The sequence below is a fragment of the Morone saxatilis genome, unplaced genomic scaffold (assembly GCF_004916995.1).
Source record: "Morone saxatilis isolate NCDOM2014 unplaced genomic scaffold, NCSU_SB_2.0 Contig10, whole genome shotgun sequence".
Classification (NCBI taxonomy): Eukaryota; Metazoa; Chordata; class Actinopteri; family Moronidae; genus Morone; species Morone saxatilis.
The window spans coordinates 8,223,358-8,243,150 of NW_023339652.1; the positions used below are offsets into that span (position 1 = coordinate 8,223,358).

At 41.1% G+C, this 19,793-nt stretch overlaps 1 protein-coding gene across 4 annotated transcripts in view; it reads left to right on the forward strand.

Annotated features, from left to right (window-relative positions):
* Positions 1-345: 345 nt before the first annotated feature.
* The window catches only part of chchd3a (coiled-coil-helix-coiled-coil-helix domain containing 3a), a 66,118-nt gene continuing 46,670 nt past the window's right edge, over positions 346-19,793 (forward strand). For 2 of the 4 annotated variants that reach the window (XM_035678442.1, XM_035678451.1), the window contains exons 1-5: positions 346-589; positions 1,634-1,906; positions 2,342-2,630; positions 9,410-9,503; positions 18,732-18,912. In XM_035678442.1, coding sequence (XP_035534335.1) covers positions 509-589; positions 1,634-1,906; positions 2,342-2,630; positions 9,410-9,503; positions 18,732-18,912 — 918 coding nt within the window. In that variant the 5' untranslated portion in view covers positions 346-508. The remainder of the gene's footprint in view (positions 590-1,633; positions 1,907-2,341; positions 2,631-9,409; positions 9,504-18,731; positions 18,913-19,793) is intronic. The other 2 variants (XM_035678461.1, XM_035678472.1) reach the window with 2 other exon arrangements.

Sequence of the window (19,793 nt, forward strand, 5' to 3'; positions counted from 1 at the left end):
TAACTTAAATAAAAAATGTATTGGCATTCCTATTAATTGCTACGGTGTACAGCTATACATATATACATTCAAAGCATATGTTTTATGTCTTATCTGAATATATATTGTTGCCTACTTCAGGCAAAGTGGGTAATTTAATTAATGTAATTAATGGCACAACTTGACAATGTATGGAATATTACAGTTATTTCTTTCTGGATATTGCTACACAAAAGTCATACACCAAACACCGAGCACACTGATGATGAACACAGGAGAAAGTTGGTCAAACAACAGCCAATGACAACCCCCGATGTAAAGACGCTGCCGCTTCCGTCCAATCAGCTCACACGTTCTTCGACCACGTCATGCTAAGGAAGCGTTGACGTGCCGAAGCAGTGGCGTGTGGGCCCCCAGATAGCAATACCTGCCATCCAAACGCAAGTAAAGTGTACAAAAAACAAAAAAAGTGGACTGTCTCCCGCATTACATGTAGATAGCTGACCCTCTGGCAACCTGCGGTCTGACAATGGGAGCGAATAACAGTACCCGCCGCGTCTCATTTGAGTCAGATGAGAACGAGAATATAACGGTGGTGAAGGGCATACGGGTAGGTGACAGCTAATACATACCTGTTAGTGTTGAGTAAACAGGTGTCTCACGGCTCCCTAACTACCTAAACAGTTAGTACAATGGCGTATTGTGGCTGTGTCGTCAATGCTTTAGTAACTCTAATGCTATATGGCGTGTCTAATGTCGTTGTTATTGCAACGCAGCTAGCGATAAGCGACTTTCATTCATTCTCAAAGCTACACCGGCCAGTCTGAAGTAGTCTAAACTGTAACAACTTATAGTCGATAGCTACCGCAAGAGGCTTTGAGATTTTAGTCCCGAGTAAACTTTTGAATGCCCTTGTGTGGGGATGTTGACATTGACGTCACCAGCCTCGTGTTAGGCTGGCTGTCAGTCAGTGTATGAATGAACCGGACTCGAACCGGACTCGAACCGGGCAGGCTGCCGCTGTCGAGGTTGTAGATAATGTTATCCTTTTGCGAACTGGATACGTGTGCATGGGGTCGTGAGTGCTGACAGGGAATGACTGCCAGCTTCTGTCACAGGTTCCTCTGTGCCACTGTCTGCTGATGTTAAATATAGATTTGAGAGGCTTTAGTCGATCAGATAAGACTTCAGTTGTCATGGCTCTGTCTATTATTACTCAGTTGGCAAGCCAACCAAGAGAGGCTACTGTTATCTTTCAATGAGGTGTAATCCTGTTTATGCCAATTATGTAATGGTTGCGTAAACAGATTGAAAACAAAGCTACATCAGTTTGGCACAATGTATAGTTTTCCATAGGAACGATGCCCTTACTCGCTTTCTTGCTGAGAGTTAGACGAGAAGACCTGTACCACTCGCATATCTGTGGAGTTTAAAGCTAGGAGATGGCCAGCTTAACATAAAGACAAAGAGAAAATAGCTGCACCTCTCTCCAAAGTTACAACAATCAGCATCTGTAAAGCTCACTTATTAACACATTGTGTCCTGTTTGTTCGATCTGCACACACAGAAAATGTAAAAGTGACAAGGTGTGGTTTAATGTTGAACTGTTTCTTTAAATCCCTCTCTGAAACTTTTCTCCCACTCTCCTTTGCAGCTCTCTGAGAATGTCATCAACCGCATGAGGGAACCTGTTACTCCACCTAAACATGAACAAGCCCCCACACCGCCACCTTCCATGGCACCTCCCCTCGCTCCTTCTCCTCTCCTGCGGCCAGTGCCTCCCCTCTTTGACCCGATCACCTCCTTGCCTCCTCCCCCTCCCGTTGTAGAACCTGTTGCACCTCCACCTCCTCCTCCACCAGCTCCATTTGCCACAGAGACAGTGGCTGCTCCTCCACCAACACCTCCTCAGCCTCCTACAGAACAGGTAGCAGCACCCACCATAATTGACATGGTGCTCCCATCTTCACCCCCCCCAGCTGCTGCTAATGCTGTTACTGCTCCTGCTTTTGAGCCTGTGGCGGTACCTCCTCCTCCTCCTCCTCCTCCTGCTGCTCCTGCTCCCGCTCCTGCTCCTGCTGCTGTTGAGCCGGTAATTTTGCCTACACCTCTGCCCCCTGCTCCTCTTCCTCCCGCTCCCATTGTCCCCCTGATACTTGCTCCCTGCCCTGCTCCAGCTGTGGTGGAAGCGATCCCTCCGCTTGCTCCTCCTCCCCATGTTATCGAACCATCTCCTCCTCCCATAAATCAATCCGTTGCTTCTTCTCCTCCAGTAATTGAACCCATTGCTCCTCCACATGTGATTGAACCCATTCCTGCTTCATCTGTAGCTGAACCCATACCACCTCCTCTTCCTGTCAAGATTGAACCCGTCGTTGCTCACCCTCTTCCCGAGTCGGAACCCCTCTCTTCCCCTCCTGTTTTTGAGCCTGTCGCCATCCTGCCAGTCCTACATCATTCAGGGGACACTTTATCCCCGCAGCCTGCTGAGCCATTTGCTGCACCTCCCCTTCCTGAGTTTACTGCTCCTTGTGAACCAGTTGCACCTCCTCCCCAGCCCCGAGTGGAGCCAGTATCCCCTGCTCCTGTCCCTGAGCCAGTGGTAGTGCCTGAGTCGAGTTCGGCCCCACCACCTCCTGCTGCACCGCCCGGTGAGTGTTATTCCAGCTGGCTGAAAACATTATTTGTAATACATTTCACAAACAAATGCTGATGGAAGCAGTTGTGGCAAATGAGCAATGCACCAGATTAATTGCTTTATGACTGGATGTTGTTTAATATTGTATTGATCGAAACTGTGTAATATTCTGATGGTCAAGGGTAGTTTAATCAATGTGAAGACATAGACAAAGCCACTATGAATCCTCTTTGTTTACGGACAATAGAGAAGTTGTGTGAGAATTTACCTAAAGCTTTTTTGCAAGTTTTTGCTGCATTTGTGCGGATGTCCTTTTTGACTTACGAGGCCGCTGTACCAAACTTTTGTCTTGCTGGTTCTAACAGGAGTGAATGCTCATTTATAAGAACTGAAGAAATGATTTGTTCTTGGTAATGGCTCATTTTATCCTGAAATATATGGGGGGGCTTCTTCAGTAGCATGGTTAATTAGAAGGTAAAGGTTAGGAGGGAATGAACTGTCCAAGGATTTACTTTAAGTCCAACTATATTGAATTTTAATCATTTTTATTGTGTGGGTGTTTACTTTAAGCCACCTTAAGCTTTATGTCTCCAACTTTTTTTTGACAATTTGTAATTAGCCTTCATTTTAAAAATGGGCCTCGCAGTAGCCTTGGTCGTATTATGTTTCGTTGCCATTTCCAAACTGTTAATGAAATTATTCATTCTTTCTTGTAATAATGTTAATAAATTGATGCTGTAATTAGTGGCCCTCCATTCTGACTTGGACGTGGAACTCAAGCTGTCATGATAGCCCTTCACCTTCGTGCTGTCAGTGAGAGCACTCAAAATCACGAGGCTAAACTCGGCAGTAGTTTTCTTCTTCTCAACATTAATCTCCCCTCCATTTTTATTCCAACAATGGATCATATGATAAATGGAGCAGTGATAAACCCACAGAGAATTATTACCCAACTCTGCACAGGGTCCTAGCGCCACATTCTGGTAAATTTTGTGATTTGGCAGGAGAATAAACTACTACTACTATTACTGTGTTTTCACTGTGTTTCCACAGCCACAACCTTGCCATAATAAATAAAGTTTTTTGATTAACCTTTTGTCAAAGGTTAGGCCAATATAAGGAAAATCTATATAATCTCTACTGAGAAGTGCAAAGGAATTTATACACAGTGTGATGGTAGCAGGGAGTTTAATCACATTTGAACCCTGTCACTATAGATAATATAGTGTCACACTACACTGATATTGCATATTGAGTTAAATGTGTATGTAAGGACTCAAACACGTGGACAAACTCACTTTATCTTTTTAGCATTATTGTCTCTTTAGTGTGTGAGCACGTCCCTTATCTCTTGACATATCCTGCAGAGGACATTTGAATGTTACCTGTTCATTACAAAGTACAGAATGGGGCGTGGGTGCTGGTTCTTCAGAGGGTGGCATCCAGGGTGTGGGCAGGCTTCCCCATCCTTGACTGTGCTCAATCAGTAAGGTAATTAAAAAAGGCCAACTTATGCCACGCCACACTGACTCCAGTGATTAAAACGACACCTCCGCAGTTTCACACAACAAACCACCAGGCCTCATTAAGGGAAGGAGGTTGGTGTGTGTGTATGTGTGTGTGTGTGTGTGTGTGTGTGTGTGTGCACGTGATACATTTTTATTTGGCCATAGGGCTTCTCTGATATGACACTGAATTTTGTGTGAGCTACCTGCCTTTTTGTCTAGTACATTCTTAACACAATAGGACAATTAAATTCATTCATTTATATTCCACGAAAACACTTCTCAGTCAGTCTGTTTTTCCATTTGCTCCAGGGCCACTTTCACAACAGTTTTATTTTTCTCCATGTTAAATAAACTTTTTCCTCCATTGTTTGAGCTAATTAATTTTCATATTAGAAGATAAATGTGACAATATCTCACTTTTGTGCAGTTGTGGAGTTTTTGTTTAGTGCATTTAGAAACTGCAAGCTGCTTTCACAGCTCTAACAGTGTTTTTGTCAGATTACATACAAATTTATGCATCCTGAAGTGGTCAGTTTTGGATGTAGGATCTACATTTTGTGTTGGAGGACATGAAGTTGTCATTGCTGCTGCCATGTCCTTTGAGAAAAAGCAGAGCTCTTTCAGAATAAATAAAGACCTCTCCATGATAACTCCATTCAGATATGTGCAGATACAACACAACAGTGTTAAGGATTGTGATTGTGTGTTTGTATTTTTTGTTGTTGCTCAATAGTCACCATGGTTTGCAGTTCTATCCACGGCTGACTCCCATCAGACATTGGCCCTTATATTTACCACATCACATAGCAGTAGTGTTGGTTGACATTTACTCAGGTATTTTGCATATGCTGCCCTTGCAAGGTCGTCTCACAGGCTGATATATACAAAGCTCACCAAGTATTATGAAAGAGAGAAAAGAAAAGTCAACTTGGATGATTGATCAAGCATGCTCTTTTTAAGGAACCCCCCTCCCAAAAAAAGGTACAATAAATGCAAATGTGAATCTCGTTAAAAAGTTGCAAAGTTCAGCCCAATCCTGAAAGGGTACGACCTTAATGAGGCTGACATTGATTATGTGTGTCCATGAGAGTTGGGTATCGAGTGAGGCTCTCAGCAGGTCGGCTGTCTCTAAATCATGGCCTGAGCCAGTATGTGTACTGATTACACCATAGTCAAGGTTGAACCTCCTACACCTTCTCCAATGTGCTATAAATATTCATATGCCATAGCCCACACACTGCACTGGACTAATAGCCTGCTTAAAGGTGTCTTCCAGGTGCTGCAGAGAAAATGGGGAAATGGGAAAGACGAGTGAAAACAATAAAAGAAATATGGGTGACTTAGTGTGTGTGCATAAATGTGAGTGTGAAACTTGTATCAGTCTCTTTTTGAAACTGACTTTTCCTGTTATCTTGTGGAAATGTGAAATGATCAGTTGCATTTCATAACATGAGATTGAATTATCAGGAAAGAGTGTGAATAAAAGAGAATCAGAAATGGCACCGGTCTGCCAGGACTGGAAGCTCGGCGCGTTTCCTTTTTTTTTCCTTTCCTGTTTTGAACATAGTGAAAGGTGTGCAGTGACTTGACTAAGCGCTAGCTGGAAACGTGAGGAAGTGGTAATGTTACAGATTATGCCCTCCACGCGGGTCCTGGGGTTAATGAAACTTCTGATGAGAAACGCAATTTGCCTTCGTCTATTATCTCCACTGCCAATAGCCTGTGCTCCACCGCCTCTCCTCTATGGGTTTTTCCACAGGGTTTAGTGATTGGTGGAAAAGGAAAGGAGGGAGACACGTCTAAAAAGATGATGAGTTTTTAATCTTTTTAACATTTACATGTCCTACTCAGGATTGAGCTCTGTCGATCTGGAATTGTCTCTGACCCAACCAGCCTCCTTCGAGGACCCCAGACAGTGTTTATCATATCAGAACCTGTTCTATGACTGACCCTGCAGGCCCGCTAGCTATCTGAAGCCTCTCTCTGCAGGGCTGAAGAGGATGTGGTGATAAATGAGAAGTTGCTGAGGCTTGCCTGAACTTGGAGGACTTTTAAAATTTTACTTTTCATTGTGCACTGCTAAAGGGGGTATATTTTACTGTGAGATATTTTAAAGGGCGGTTGATACAGAAATGCCAGTCTTACCTGATTGGAAAAGGTTCATAATGGCAAGGCTTGACCTCTGATTGAAAGTGTCACTTGAGTGTGGTATCCAATAAGCAGTGTTTTCATGTACTCTAAAGATCTTTGGAGGGAATAGTAAGTAATTGAGTTTTCTGCACAGCGCTCTTGTACAGCTGCTGGTTTTATAATCACAAGCTTCATTATTAGAAGAGGCCACTAGTGTTGTAGTCACAACACTACTAAGGCACCATTGCAGCCTTCAGAAGATAGAATGAAACATTAGTAATGTGGATATTTATTTAAAGCTGCATCAATTGATTTTTTTTTGTTGCTTTGGCAGTGGTACAAGCAGTTAAAACAACATTGACATGCAGCAGTGTCACCCTATAAAGCTGTTAAGTCCAATATTCACTCTCATTTTAGCTCTGGATTGGTTTCCAGTAACTTCTGAGGGAAACATATGGCTCTTTAACGGCTATCTCTTAACTTTGTTTGTCTGCCGTTTAGTGCTGAGTAGTATACAGGGGCTTTTTCAGAGCTTTATCACTAAAAACAGCTGCCTGGTGCGGCTGAAACAACACTGATGGGAGCCCTGAGACCGAACCAAAACTGTGAAGTTGCACGATGTTAGACCAAAACAATGAGCTGAAAGACACTAAAATAGTGTAGCTCCAAGGGTGAACTGCAAGTGTTGGGTGAAATTGATCTGAGGGTTTATCTTGAACCCCTTTTCACATTACACCTAGTCGTTTGACCTATCTTTAATATAAAAATATTGAATAGTGCAACTGTAAGCTGTTGTATATCATGATGTCTATGAGGATCCTTTACAAAGTCATTGGTGACAATGTTATCATAACCAATCACATGTTAAATTCCAGCAGCATTATTTTTTTTTAACAGAAGACAACCTTAACATATTTTCATATTTACCCGATGTCAAATAGTATTATTACTTGTTACTTAATGGATGTACCTACAGAAAAGTCAGGATTTTAACCCTACAGGTTGTCTTTCTGCTGTAGTTCTTAACAGAGTTGTAATTAGGCTCCCCTCTGCAGTGAGATCAATGGTGCTTGTGAGTGCTGTCAGACATGATGGATATTATTCTCTCATGCTCTGGACAGTAGGTGACAGCAGTCTCTGTCTTTGAGGATACACTATGTAGCAAAAAGTTGTCAACTGTCAGTCACCGCTTCTGTTTGCACTAGTGTTTCTTCTGAAGCCCTGTCATACCAAACCTCCCTCTACCTGACGCTTATTCATTCTCTTTACTGTAGCAAATAGTTGTCATACTGGGAGTTCTTGTTATGTGTCGTTTGCTGCAGAGAAGAAAAGGCTATAGAGGTTAGAAATCAGAGAAGGGAATAAGTTAAGCCATATTTTGCGTGTTTAAGCATGAATGTCGCTTTAGAGCTAATTATTAACAATGTGGGTGTGACAAAGCTGCTGAAGGAGGTCGAAATTACTAAAATGACAGGTGGACTTGTTAATGAGCCGATATTTTATGTATCCATGACAGCTGTTGCATTGACTGTAGCCATGTGTTACTAACTAGTGTCCATCAATCCAGCGGTACTGTTTTTTTTGAAGACCGAAGAAAATTACAATCTTTTAATAGCTAAAGATTTTAAGTATTTCATTAGTTACAGTTTATTTCAGTCTTCACAAAGAGCAGAATACATCAAAGCCACTGAGGTTCAAGCCACTACTGGATCAAGTCAAGAAAATGAAATCCCCTAAAATTAAACTTTGTTCTTTTCTTTCCCTGGTTTGTAGTTTGTCGTTCTGTCCACACGCTATCTCAAAAGCCTTTTAAATAGATTTCTAAGATAAATGCTGAACGCTTTTACTTTTACTTTTGGACAATTAATCTTTTTGTTTTGTTTAGTTTTTTTCCCAAAACAGTGAAAACTGTTGTAGATATATTTTATTCCAAATCACTTAAGATTTGAAGCAGCACCACATGTTCAACTTTAACAGGGACAGATGAAATCGTGACGATAATAAAAACTCTGAAGCTCCACACTTTTGTAAAACAGCCACAAGATAGGCCCTGTAACTGAATGTGATTGAGCAGCTTTGCTTGAAGAATTTTTTGCCTTTTCCTGTATTTGTTTAACAGTAGGTACAACACCAAGATAATAAAAAGAAATGACTTTGCACAGTTTTGTGTGCGTGTCCACTGGCCTGCTGTTACCACATGTTACCAGGTAACAGTAGACTCTGACAATAGGGATTATCCCATCTAACTAATGCAGTGGGAGAGTAATCTTGACACACTCACACACTCCCCCCATCACTGCAGTGTCGCAGCACACCGCATGGCACTTCTGTCTTCAGAGCACGTTTTGGGCCTGGTCACAGGCTGGCATCTTTACTTTCATGCTTAATTACCTGCCAGGATAGACTGGTGGAGACATGGAATCACGCATGTATGATGTCCCTGACATGAATATATGTAGATAAGGTGGCGCGGTGCTGAGATTTGAGGATGGGGGATGTGTGTGTGGCACAATGTAAGTAGTTGTGTGCGTGTGTAGTGTGTGTGTGTGGTTGTGTGTACGTGTGTGTTAGGTTGTGTGTTGTGTGTTGTGATCAGTGTGTGGTGTGTGTGTGTTGTGGTGGTGTGTGTGTGGATACGTCTCAAAGGCAAAAAGAGAATAGAAATTAAAATGCAAACCCAATATTCACCACACCACAACCCTCAAAGAAAAAAATGAACGTATATTGCTCGAAACACCACACACGCACGCACACACACACTAAATTTCAGCCTGAGGGACAAGATTTCGCATAGAGAGATCATGGCATACAGCAATGTAACAACGGTTAAATAGGATTAATCGTCTGTTATTTTCTCAGTTAATTGTTTGGTCAGCCCAAGGTGATGTCATTTTGCTTTAGTATTTTTGACAGGACACTGAATCATGATGGTTTAAATGTTGTTGTTTTTTAAACAACACATTTACTGATGAATGCAGATTTTACAACTATTGTAAAAACACCCACCTTTCTCTCTGTCTTTTTTTTTTTTTTTTTAAACAGTATGACTCTATTCAGTCTATTCAACAAACACAATATGCCTGCAAACAACAACAGCTGTGTACTTAAAAACTCTGTCTTTAACTCTCTTTCTCTCGTCTCTTTTTGTCCCCAGTTGATGAAGAGGCCCTAAGGAAGAAGATCACTGATGAGCTGTATAAAAGCTTGGACCAGGACAGGGCTAAGGCAGAGCAAGAGCTGCAAGCCTGGTTAGACACACACAAACACACACACACACACACACACACACACCCCCACAGTCTGGTGTTGAATGGTAAACCAGTTATGTTTATGACCTTCATTTATTTGTTTTGGAGTTAAAATTAAGATTCTTGGGTTTGCTGAAAGTTAGAATCTGTGGTCCAGTTCTCTACCCTTCTCTTTGGCCCTCTTTTCTTAATCCTGTCTCCCATACCATCCTTTTTTTAGATCATGATCGATTGAATCAGGGCACTGCACCATTGTCAATTCCTGTTCTGGGATTTCATTAGAAAACAAAGACATTTTCACATGTGACTATTTCCCGCTTTCATTAATAGTCAAAAAGGTCAGCACTAGTCTTTTCCGATTCCCACTGTGTTTCCAATCTCCCTCTCTTCCGAAGCACATCAGCACTTTTTTCTCCCTCTATCACTGCCTCTTCTCTCCTTCTCTTGTTCTCTCCGGATCAATTAATCATGCCTGAGAAAGGAGGGCGCTATCCTGAGGTAATTTCCTGGGTGTTGAGTGGGTGATACATTAGCCCTGCCTGATGAAGAAACACACTCTTCATGTAAGGAGTAGATTTCCCCTATCCTCTCCTCTCCTCTCCCCTCTCCTCTTCTTTGTGACCTTAAAGAAGCAGGTGCCTGTGCCATAATGTCTGATAATTGTTTTGCTCCCCCTCTTTAATAGCCTTGGATGATCTCCAGCAGACCCTAGTGAATGAACAACTGTGATTAGCCACTAAACGCACTTGTACTGTATGGGAAGAAAACACAACCTTTCTGTATCCAGGAGGAGGTAGTGTTAGCCTAGCGATTAGCCTCGTTTTTGAGGCCCATTCAAGAAGAAAAAAATTAACGAGTGGCTTTCAGAAATCATTTGTCTATTGATTTTTTTTTTTCCTGGTTATTTTATGTTTTTTGATGTAACTGCTTCCTGCAGCTCGATTATTGATGTCTGTTCAGAGGAGTAAGTGCTTCAAAATTATGCCCTCCTTGCAAATAATTGAAATCATGGTGGCTTTCAAGGCCTCAATTTTTGTTCTTGCTAGGCACAGGCTGTGTTTTCACTTAAGACGACTTAACATGAACATGAAATGGTAAATAAGCAATCATCCTTTAGCCAACACTTGTGTGTGTGTATGTGTTTTTGTGTAGAGGCATATTAATAACAGTTTAATGTGACTTGTGTTCTCTGTGGTGGGCTTTGTCTAGACTCAATTTCTATAAAAAAAAAAAAAAGTATTATAAAATAAATCAAAATGTAATCATGCTGAAAACATTTAATAAAATATATATAAAGCCTAATTTAAGTGATGAGAATTGACATAAAGAAATGTTGTGCAGAGCCAGGATTTTATCACATTTCAAGCCTGACTATATCAGGGTGTGGCTGCAGCCAGTGGCGTTTTCCTGATGCAAATATTTTTTTTCTGGCTTAGCTTTTTTTGTTTTTGCATGTTTCTGCAGAACAGACTACTACAAACTTAGATTCGATTAGGTTTAATATAAACTGGCTCCTCCAGCCTTTGATTTATTCAACATATAACATAAACCACCATCTGTGACCACATGTTTGTCATTACTCTTGACAGTACTAGAAATTTGGTCTTTTGGGAATGCCAAATACTGTAGATCAACCTATATCTTTGTGTTTCTAACCATAGGTAACGCGCATTTTGGCAGAGCCGCACACTTAATCGCTGTAGTAACACTTTAGGTTGTTTTGTTTGTATTGTGCAAGTTAAAACACTGGCTGTTAAGTGGCCTGTGTCGACTACTGGATCTAAAATATAAGCTGAAATGCCTCCTCTGTATGCATGCCGTTACACCTGCTTGGCTTAAACATTTGAAAATATAAAATACCCTATAGTATTAATATTGCATACACAAATATAATAAAAATATAATTCATATATATAAATATATATGAATAAATACAGTATAAAAAAAGCACACATGCCCACCAGTCACGCATGAGTAATCTTGTTTATAAAAAACTATAAACAAAATAAACATAAAACTTTCCACCTATGCTAACACACCACTATCTGTCAAGTCTAAAAATGTCTTCCACGATTTTTTTTTGCCACAGTTGAACTTTTCTATTCATTTGTAGTTATTACAGATAAAGGTGACTGATGCCTTCTTTTAATTGAAATAGATGAGAGGAACACAATGCCTTTTTTCTCATCCGTGCTGTCAAACCGTAATTAAATTGCAATGGTATTTTCACCTTCCCACAGTGCAGGCAGTAATTAAGAGGAGTTTTTCGGTTGTCGAAAGCAAACGAGGCACAGTGATTGTGGCCTTTGCTGTGTTGGCAGACTGAACAAGGAGACTGGATAGCTGTTGCTGCAAAACAGAAGAGGTTCATTTTTTTGTGTGTGAGTATATCAAAGCTCAGCTAACAAGACTGCACAGTGCCTCTCTGGTTATAGAACCCTGCAGTGAAACTGCTGCACAGCTTGAACACAGGGAAGTAGAAGAATATGTTAACCCCCAGGTCACTGGGACAGAACACATATACACATAAGATCCAGCCAAAATCTCAAGGTCATGCTCAACCCCAACAATTGCTCCTGCAGTTTGTCCGTTGTTAAAATGTCCTCACAGTGTACGCCGAATTCTTACATGCCTATTTATTGTAAGTCATCCTAACTACTTAATAAATAAATAAATAAATAAGTAAAAAATAATAAATGCAGATTATAAAACAGAGCTATTAAACTGATAGATAAGCTGTTAATAAGAGTGCCAAAATAAGCCTAAAAATGATGTGTGGTTAAAGGATATTAGACCCCTTAGACATCAAATTGTTTCCACACTTAGTATAATTCCTCCATTCTATTCTATGCAATATTGCCGTGTAGGGTACACTGATTTGGGGAGTTTTGATGAACAGTGGTATTTAGATTAGGTAGTATTTCCTCTGTTTGGCTTTAGGGCCATACTTGAACTCCAGAGATCTGGCTTTGCATGTTTTGCTCTGGTAGGAGTGAAGTACAGGCTCTGTGAGGAGTTCATTTGGGTGCAGCCTAAACTCATTTGTTGCAAGGAGCGGCTGCAGGGAGCAGATTTGCCTCTGCCGCTTCTCTGTGAGGCATCAGAGCAGAACGACTCAGAGAAAAGGATGAGAGAAAAGGAGGGACGAGGGGGAGAGAACTCTTACGCCATCCCGACTCGCCTCCCTCAACCAAACTCATCCTGCGTCACCATTCAATCCAGTTCTTCTTCTCTCGGTTATTCTCTCAGGCTTTCCTCCACCATGCCTTCCCTCTCTTCTCTTTTTATTCCTCCCTTATTCCCTTCCTTTCTATTTCTCCGCATTTTATCCACCCATCTCCTTTGTCTGTTTCTCAATCTTCCCTCTCTATTTCTCAATCTATTTTCTTCCCTCCTTTTCATGCCTTCTTTCTGCCTCCCTCTCTCTCAGTCTCCCCTCCTGTGCATGAAATGCATGTGTTTGAGTGTCCAACTCGAACACTTAAAGGTTAGTCGTTGTTGTGAAACTTTTGCCCATTATTTCAGCTAGCAGTCAAACAGCTTGTACTGGCTTGTGTGATATAATTGCATGTCAGACTTTTGAGTGAGAACACTGACCTTCTCTCAGAGCTTCTGCCTTCTCTTCCCACTAACCAGCCAGCCTCTTTCATAAATTCTTTATGGTTAGACGCAGACAGATAGTCTAAACTACAGAGTTTTACATTTTGTTTATTTTTATCTTTAATCTTTGTTCACACTGAAATAAATACACCGAAGCACACACAGAACCCCCAACTCATTTTAACAGAGTTAGAAAGTTGCGAGGTTATTAAAAAACAAAAAGTTCTGAAATCCAACCTGATTTAGTCGGTATTGTGTTTGGGGAGTTGTGATTCTTTCTTTTAAAATGTGTCTGAATCAGCAACATTGCTAGTCTTTCATCAGATTCTGTGACTGCACTTTCATTTGCTATTTCTTCATGATATTCTAACTGCGACTACTGCAAAAACATAGTACTCCCCAGCTACTTTTTGGTGGACTTGTGCCCCATATATAAAGCCTGAGTCTTTACCACAGCAGCCAGGATTTAATTCCAACCTGTGGCCCTTTGCATGTCATTCCCCTCTCTTTCTCTCCAGCTATCAATAATCATAATATTCTGTATGTGTATTGCACTTTTCAACCACCTCATGCTCCCCAACAATCAACCAGCTACCTAACAGCTACTATGAATCTAGCTATCCCAAACACCCTAGCTATCACCCAGAAATACCCAACCCTACAGAACATCATAGCAGTTAGCAACCCCCTAATGATGTCCCACCAACCATCTGGTACTGTAAACCTCAGCAACAATTTATTGCTCATCTAATACCACCCTATCAATCGTGCAAAACGCTCCAACACCTACACCAAGCGCCAAAGCAACACCATAGCAACTACGTGCAACCCTTTTCTCAGGCTTCAGCAGTACATTTTGTTTATTGCTTTTCTTTCTGGGGATACCCGCCTATGTATGTGATGTGATCATCCCAGTGGTTCACTACTGGGATGAATAAATGTAATTTCCAACAAAGCACTTTCTTCCAATTCATGTTGCCTTTGTAAAACTGGTTATATCGTTGTAAATGTGCTTCCATCCCCAGTGTATAAGGCCATTTCAACAGTTATTGAACTGTAAATATACAGTTATGAGAAGAAAAAAATTCAGCCTTTTTCAATACTGTTGCCTGCTGCTGACCTTTTCAGTAGAACAGTAATGGTTATTGACTCCGTTCAATCTCCTAGCAAATCTACTGTCTGTGGTTTGTCTATTACTTGAGCTGGAACAGAACAGATAAAATCAGTTGGCAGGAGTTCTATGAACTTGAATTAATTTCTAATATCATCCCAGTGTTTAGGGTCCATATGACACTATGGTAGCTATACAGAATAATAACCATCAGGCCTCTTAACCTATTCCACAACACTAAGTACTGTAGAGGGACTGTGTGCTCTGCCTCTTTCAGTGTATCAAATGACTGTATGTTGGGAGCTTTATGCACTAGGTATGATATTTGAAGAGACGACATCAGAGGTGAGAGTGACAACGTGTGATATCCACTTTTGACTGTGTGCTTGGTCGTTGCACTAAGAACATTGCTGTTATCTCTTCATAGTTGTGGCCAAAGTATAGGGGGAGTACAAATAGGTTTTATGTCTCTTCTGCAGAGTGGGAGCCCTTCTAAATTAATTTTCTCACCACACTGTCCTTTGTTTCCCATACACTCAGTTTTATCTCTGTCCCAGCATTTCATAGCACCCACAGTCAGGTGTGGTGTATGTGTGTTTATTTGTGAGCGCATGTGTGTGTCAGGGAGAGTGCATAGCCCCATAAAATATTCATAGCCAGCATTCAGCGACATTATTCCTAACATCAATATTGCATTGGGCCTTTAAATGCCTTTGTTTCAAGGCACTTGGGCCGAGTCTGCACTGTTATGCAGGTCTGTCAGAATCCATCCTGCCAGGCAGACTGTATTGAGACGCATCTTGTGTAGATGACAGGTAAACAACAGGAAACATTAATGGATGAAGAGCTGAGGAGAGACAGACAGAAGGTAAAGAGATAAAGCGGGAAAGGGTAGAAGACATGAATTTATTTATTTTGTTTTGATATTTAGGGCATTGATATTTGGAGTGATTTTCTGTGGATTATCAGCTAGTGATATCTTAATGTACTTGTATTGGCTGTTGCAGTTTTGGACGCACATCATTTTTGGCCATGTCTGCATTTACCATTGTTATTGGAAAGTGTGTATATGCACTCACACATACACACAAGTGAAGCTTGCCCTGAATACAGTCACTTAACCCTAAACTGCAGCCTCTCAGCTACTAAATTTATGTATTTTTCATATAGACTGCCACAGATCCAATCTCTGTCAGTTTTAAGGATAGTGTCGTAAAAGAAGTATACCAAAGTACTTCTGTTCAAGGTCATCTCCTGAAAATAAGTGAGTTACTTTTCTGGAAAGACCGACACAGTCCGACCCACTTGCACTCCTCTCCTTTTCAAATTAATAATACCTCACTGGTTCTGTCTTCCCATCTTTCTGTTTTCGAGGCCCGATCCACTGAGCCATCAAAACACAGGTTACTGGGGCAAGATTATCCTCCCTTTCTTCCCCAGTGCCGGGCCAAACATCATCCACTTATCCTCCGAAGACATGAGATTTTTTTCTTTCCTCTACATAGGGGCTGTCTTTTTCCTCTCTCTGTCTGAGTCAACCATTCTCTACCTCAAAGCTCCCCTTTCCTACCCAGTGCCAATCTTCTACAGTGGAATGAAAAATGCATCCAATATCCCAGGGACAGGGCAATAATGACTGGAAAGCAATAGAGGTGAAGCAGACAGATAGCATCCAGCTAGTGATAGCAGTCTTTGCTTCGGTTAGCACTTGCCAGGAAGTCAGTAGAAGGACTTTTTTTGCAAGGCTGTCTATTTCCCGGGCTTCCTTTCTTTAACTTGTCCAGGGTGCAGCTTTTGGTCACCTTAGCACTTGACATGGTTTGGTTTACTTTTAGGTATTAAGTAAGTTAATAATGTTCAGTTTTCTCAATGAAATTGTTTTGGTTTTTTTTACATTTTATTTGACAATCACGGTAGTTTTCTCAGTGGATTTATTTATTAATATGGTTTGACTTTGCCTGGTTCAACTCTGCTTCAACGTCTGTCATGTTAGTTTTCTGTTACGAAACAAAATGGGTAAAAAAAAATGAGCTTTTTGCACTCCTCAGTGTCAGTGTTGCTGACAGGTGTGTAGGAGAATATCTGGTTGTCCTTTTAACACCTGCACACTTTCAACACTTGCACATTAATTCATGTAATGAGTGCAGGGACTTTGTAACAAAGCTTCATGAGGTCAGTTTGCTTCAGCAGAATTGTTTTATCTCATTGAACATTTATTTACCTTTATGGCTAAAGTAGGCCTACTTACTACCAAATTCCTGCATTTTCTACAAATTGCTGCAATTGTCCACTTATTGTACCACCAAAGTCCTCCTCTAAAAATGCTGTATACTGTCTCTTCTCTGTCATAGTAGTAGCAACAGCTAAAGCTTCTTGAGGCAGCTTAGGTGTATTAGCAGTGTAGGCAGGCGTGGACTGTATGGAAATGGTGAATGTAAAAGGCCATTAGGAGGCTCCCTGTGTGTGTATGTGTGTGTTGGAGTTGGAGCCAGATGATGGATGGAGTGTGCTGACGTGTGCAGCCCAGTGGACTGTGAGACTGGACATGGCTGGTCTCTCTCCGTCTCCCTCCATCTCTCCCACTCTCTGCCTCACACCCTCTTTGCTTCACTTCCTCGGGACCAAACATGTCATGTTGCCACCGCTCACTCTCGCTCCTTCCTCTCCCTCTTTCCCTCCGTCTGCACCGTCTCATCTTGCTCTCCCCTGCTCTCTGACATTTAGTGGTGTTGCAGGGCAAATGGCAGCTTTAAGACATCAGACATATTTTTTATTAGACCTACCCGTCAGCTGCTCAAAGCCAAAGGCAACGGGATGGTGATCAGTTAGACTAGTCTGTCCATCACGATTCCTCACTGTCTAAATTTTGAGTATATTCACAGGTGAGTGAAGAGATGAATGAGATTTTTTGAAATAGAATAAAAGATGAAAACCCTTCACGTTGACAGATCAGTCGGTGCTTGTAATATCAGTAAAAACAAGGCCAAGAGGAGAAAAAGCCACATACTGTATCTATGCCTGTTACCACACACTTGACAACCAGGATGATGCACTTACATTATCATAATGAGCAATGCACAAACCTAATGAGGCTGTGAATGAGTCATGCATTTAACTTTAAGTGTTCATGAATAAAACAAAAATGTCCCACCTTTAAAGCACAACATTGAAAATTATAGAAACACAGAAAAAAAAATTTGTTCTAGTAATTCACCATTTATAAAACAACTGCTTTGGTTTAATGGACGTCTTACAGAAAATGATAAATAAGAGCTGTAGCAAGCGATGGATCATAGATGTTTCATTTGAATGTGAAGGAATTTCGTATTTAACTGTTTTCCAATCTGTGGAATAAAGTCAACATTCACCATCCAGCCCACTTCTCATCAAGGCTGTCTTAGGATTTTTCTTAGGCAGAAGTTTATTAAGACCCTCATCTTCTTCATTCAGTCTGTTATAATTCACCCAGGCAGTCACTGTCTCTGTTCTGTGTTTATTTTACCTTGCCACCACCGTTTGATTTCAGGCAGAGGAAGACTTTCAGGGACGTTCCTCCTCTTCTCCAATCAAGCACACTGTCGCCAAGTAGGGAGTGCGTTGCTAGGCAACTATGAGAACCAAGTGACAGGGTTCAAATGGTGGTCTTGTGTCTGCAGAGAGTGTACTGCCTCCGTCTATATCACTATTTCATTGGATTGATGATTCTTGTTTTGGAGAAATGGTAGTGTCTGTTACACTCTATTACATATTGATAGTCAAAGCACTCTTCTCTGTAAATTATTTGGAAATGATATGAATTGATTTGAACTGTCTGACAGATGTTAACTGATTGCGGTACATCAGGTTTTTGACACTGAGGCATTTAGAGTTCAACTTAAAACTTTAGTTTCAGTGTGTGATTGAGTGTGACTTCTCAATGTTGCCCTCTATTTGCAAGCTGTGGAATAGCAAGCACATGTTTATGGATGAATCAGACATTAGGCATGGAAATCAATATACAAGTATATTGGCCTATATCTATGCTTCATTAGCACTGTAATTGTATTTATGACCCTTTTGATTCTTTTGGGAGACACTGCAGCATGCAGTATAGCAGGCGTGTGAACGTGGGCGGTGGTAAACTTTTGATAGTTTACAAAAAAAATTATTTTAATATCCATGAGGCAGATATTCAATATCTGTGCCTAACAAGATGATCATTTTATGTAATTTATGTCTTTGAGCGATAGATACCTGTATGTTTTTTCTAAAGATTTTTGTTTTAAAGTAGCTTGATTTTGGATGAAATGAACAAAACAAAGAAATTTGATTCATGCATTATAGAGAAAGCTGCAGGGGGAAGAATAGTAAGTAGTATATACTTTAGTAGAGTAGTATATACCATGAGGTGCATTGTTACTATACCCCGTGTGCGGTCTTAAGTTCTGCTGTGATTTTGCAAATCATAATCGTGTGATAATTTGAAAAACGTTTTAAAATAAAGTGTATTAATCATATAAAATGTTGATGCTCCACAGGCTGGAGGAAGAGAAGGCTCGGTCAGCAGCCCAGGCTCAGGCTGACGCCCAGTCCCAGGTCCAGGGTGAAGTGTCCAGGCTTCTGTCTGTGGAGCGCACCATGGCCCAGGAGAGCCTCCAGCAGGCTGTAATAAGAGAGAGGATTGCCACCGAGGATGAGAGGCTGCGCGCTCAACTCTTTGTAAGTCTGTCCAAAAACAACCTCGACGTGTGGCAGCTGCTGCGAGCTTAACATCTCATTCTATCTTGCTCAACAGTTTCATACATCCTCAGCATTCAGTTGGATAAAGCTGCACCACAGTATGACCTTGCAAGCGTGGACTCACTGATGAGAGCAATGTTTACATGAAGACAGGTCCCATTTTATTTTCACACATTCCTGTTCTATCACACAGACACACAGAAGTGAACCTATTTGCTGTAATCGACAGGTTATGGCTAGTACAGTGACGAATGCTGTGAGAGCATGAGCAACACTGTGAGCAGTAATTCATAAAACCATCCTGAGTGAAACATACACACAAAGATTTAACTGTTTTTTCATAGTTATTACAAGACATTAAAGCTTTATCTACATTATACCAATTCTGAGTACATTTTAAAAAACAAACGGTAAGTAAACCCCCCTTTACTGTATCCACATCTTGCAGTTCGATATTTTTGTCCTCTACCATATCTCTGCCTGTTCATCCTGCTGTATTGTAAAAGCTACCTTCATTATAGGCAGCCTGTGTCTTTATTTCCCGTAAATTGCCCTTGTAAACATTGTCAGATGAGCGTTCCTTACCACACTCACAAAGGCAGCATATTGTTTTCAAAAAGAAAACACATTTTCCCCGGAGTGTGGCTGCTGTTTACAAACCTATGCTATTGATTATATAGCTCATTTCACACGCTCATCGCCGTAATAGAAAAATGAATCATTTTGTTGATCAAGAGAGAGGGAGAAGGAGAGGAGTGTTGACGTGATTCCACGCCGCAGGACAAGTGTATGAGGGATTCCTCATTTGGAACGGCGATCCAGTCGAATGAAAAAAAAAAGGCAGACGCAAGAGAGAGAGA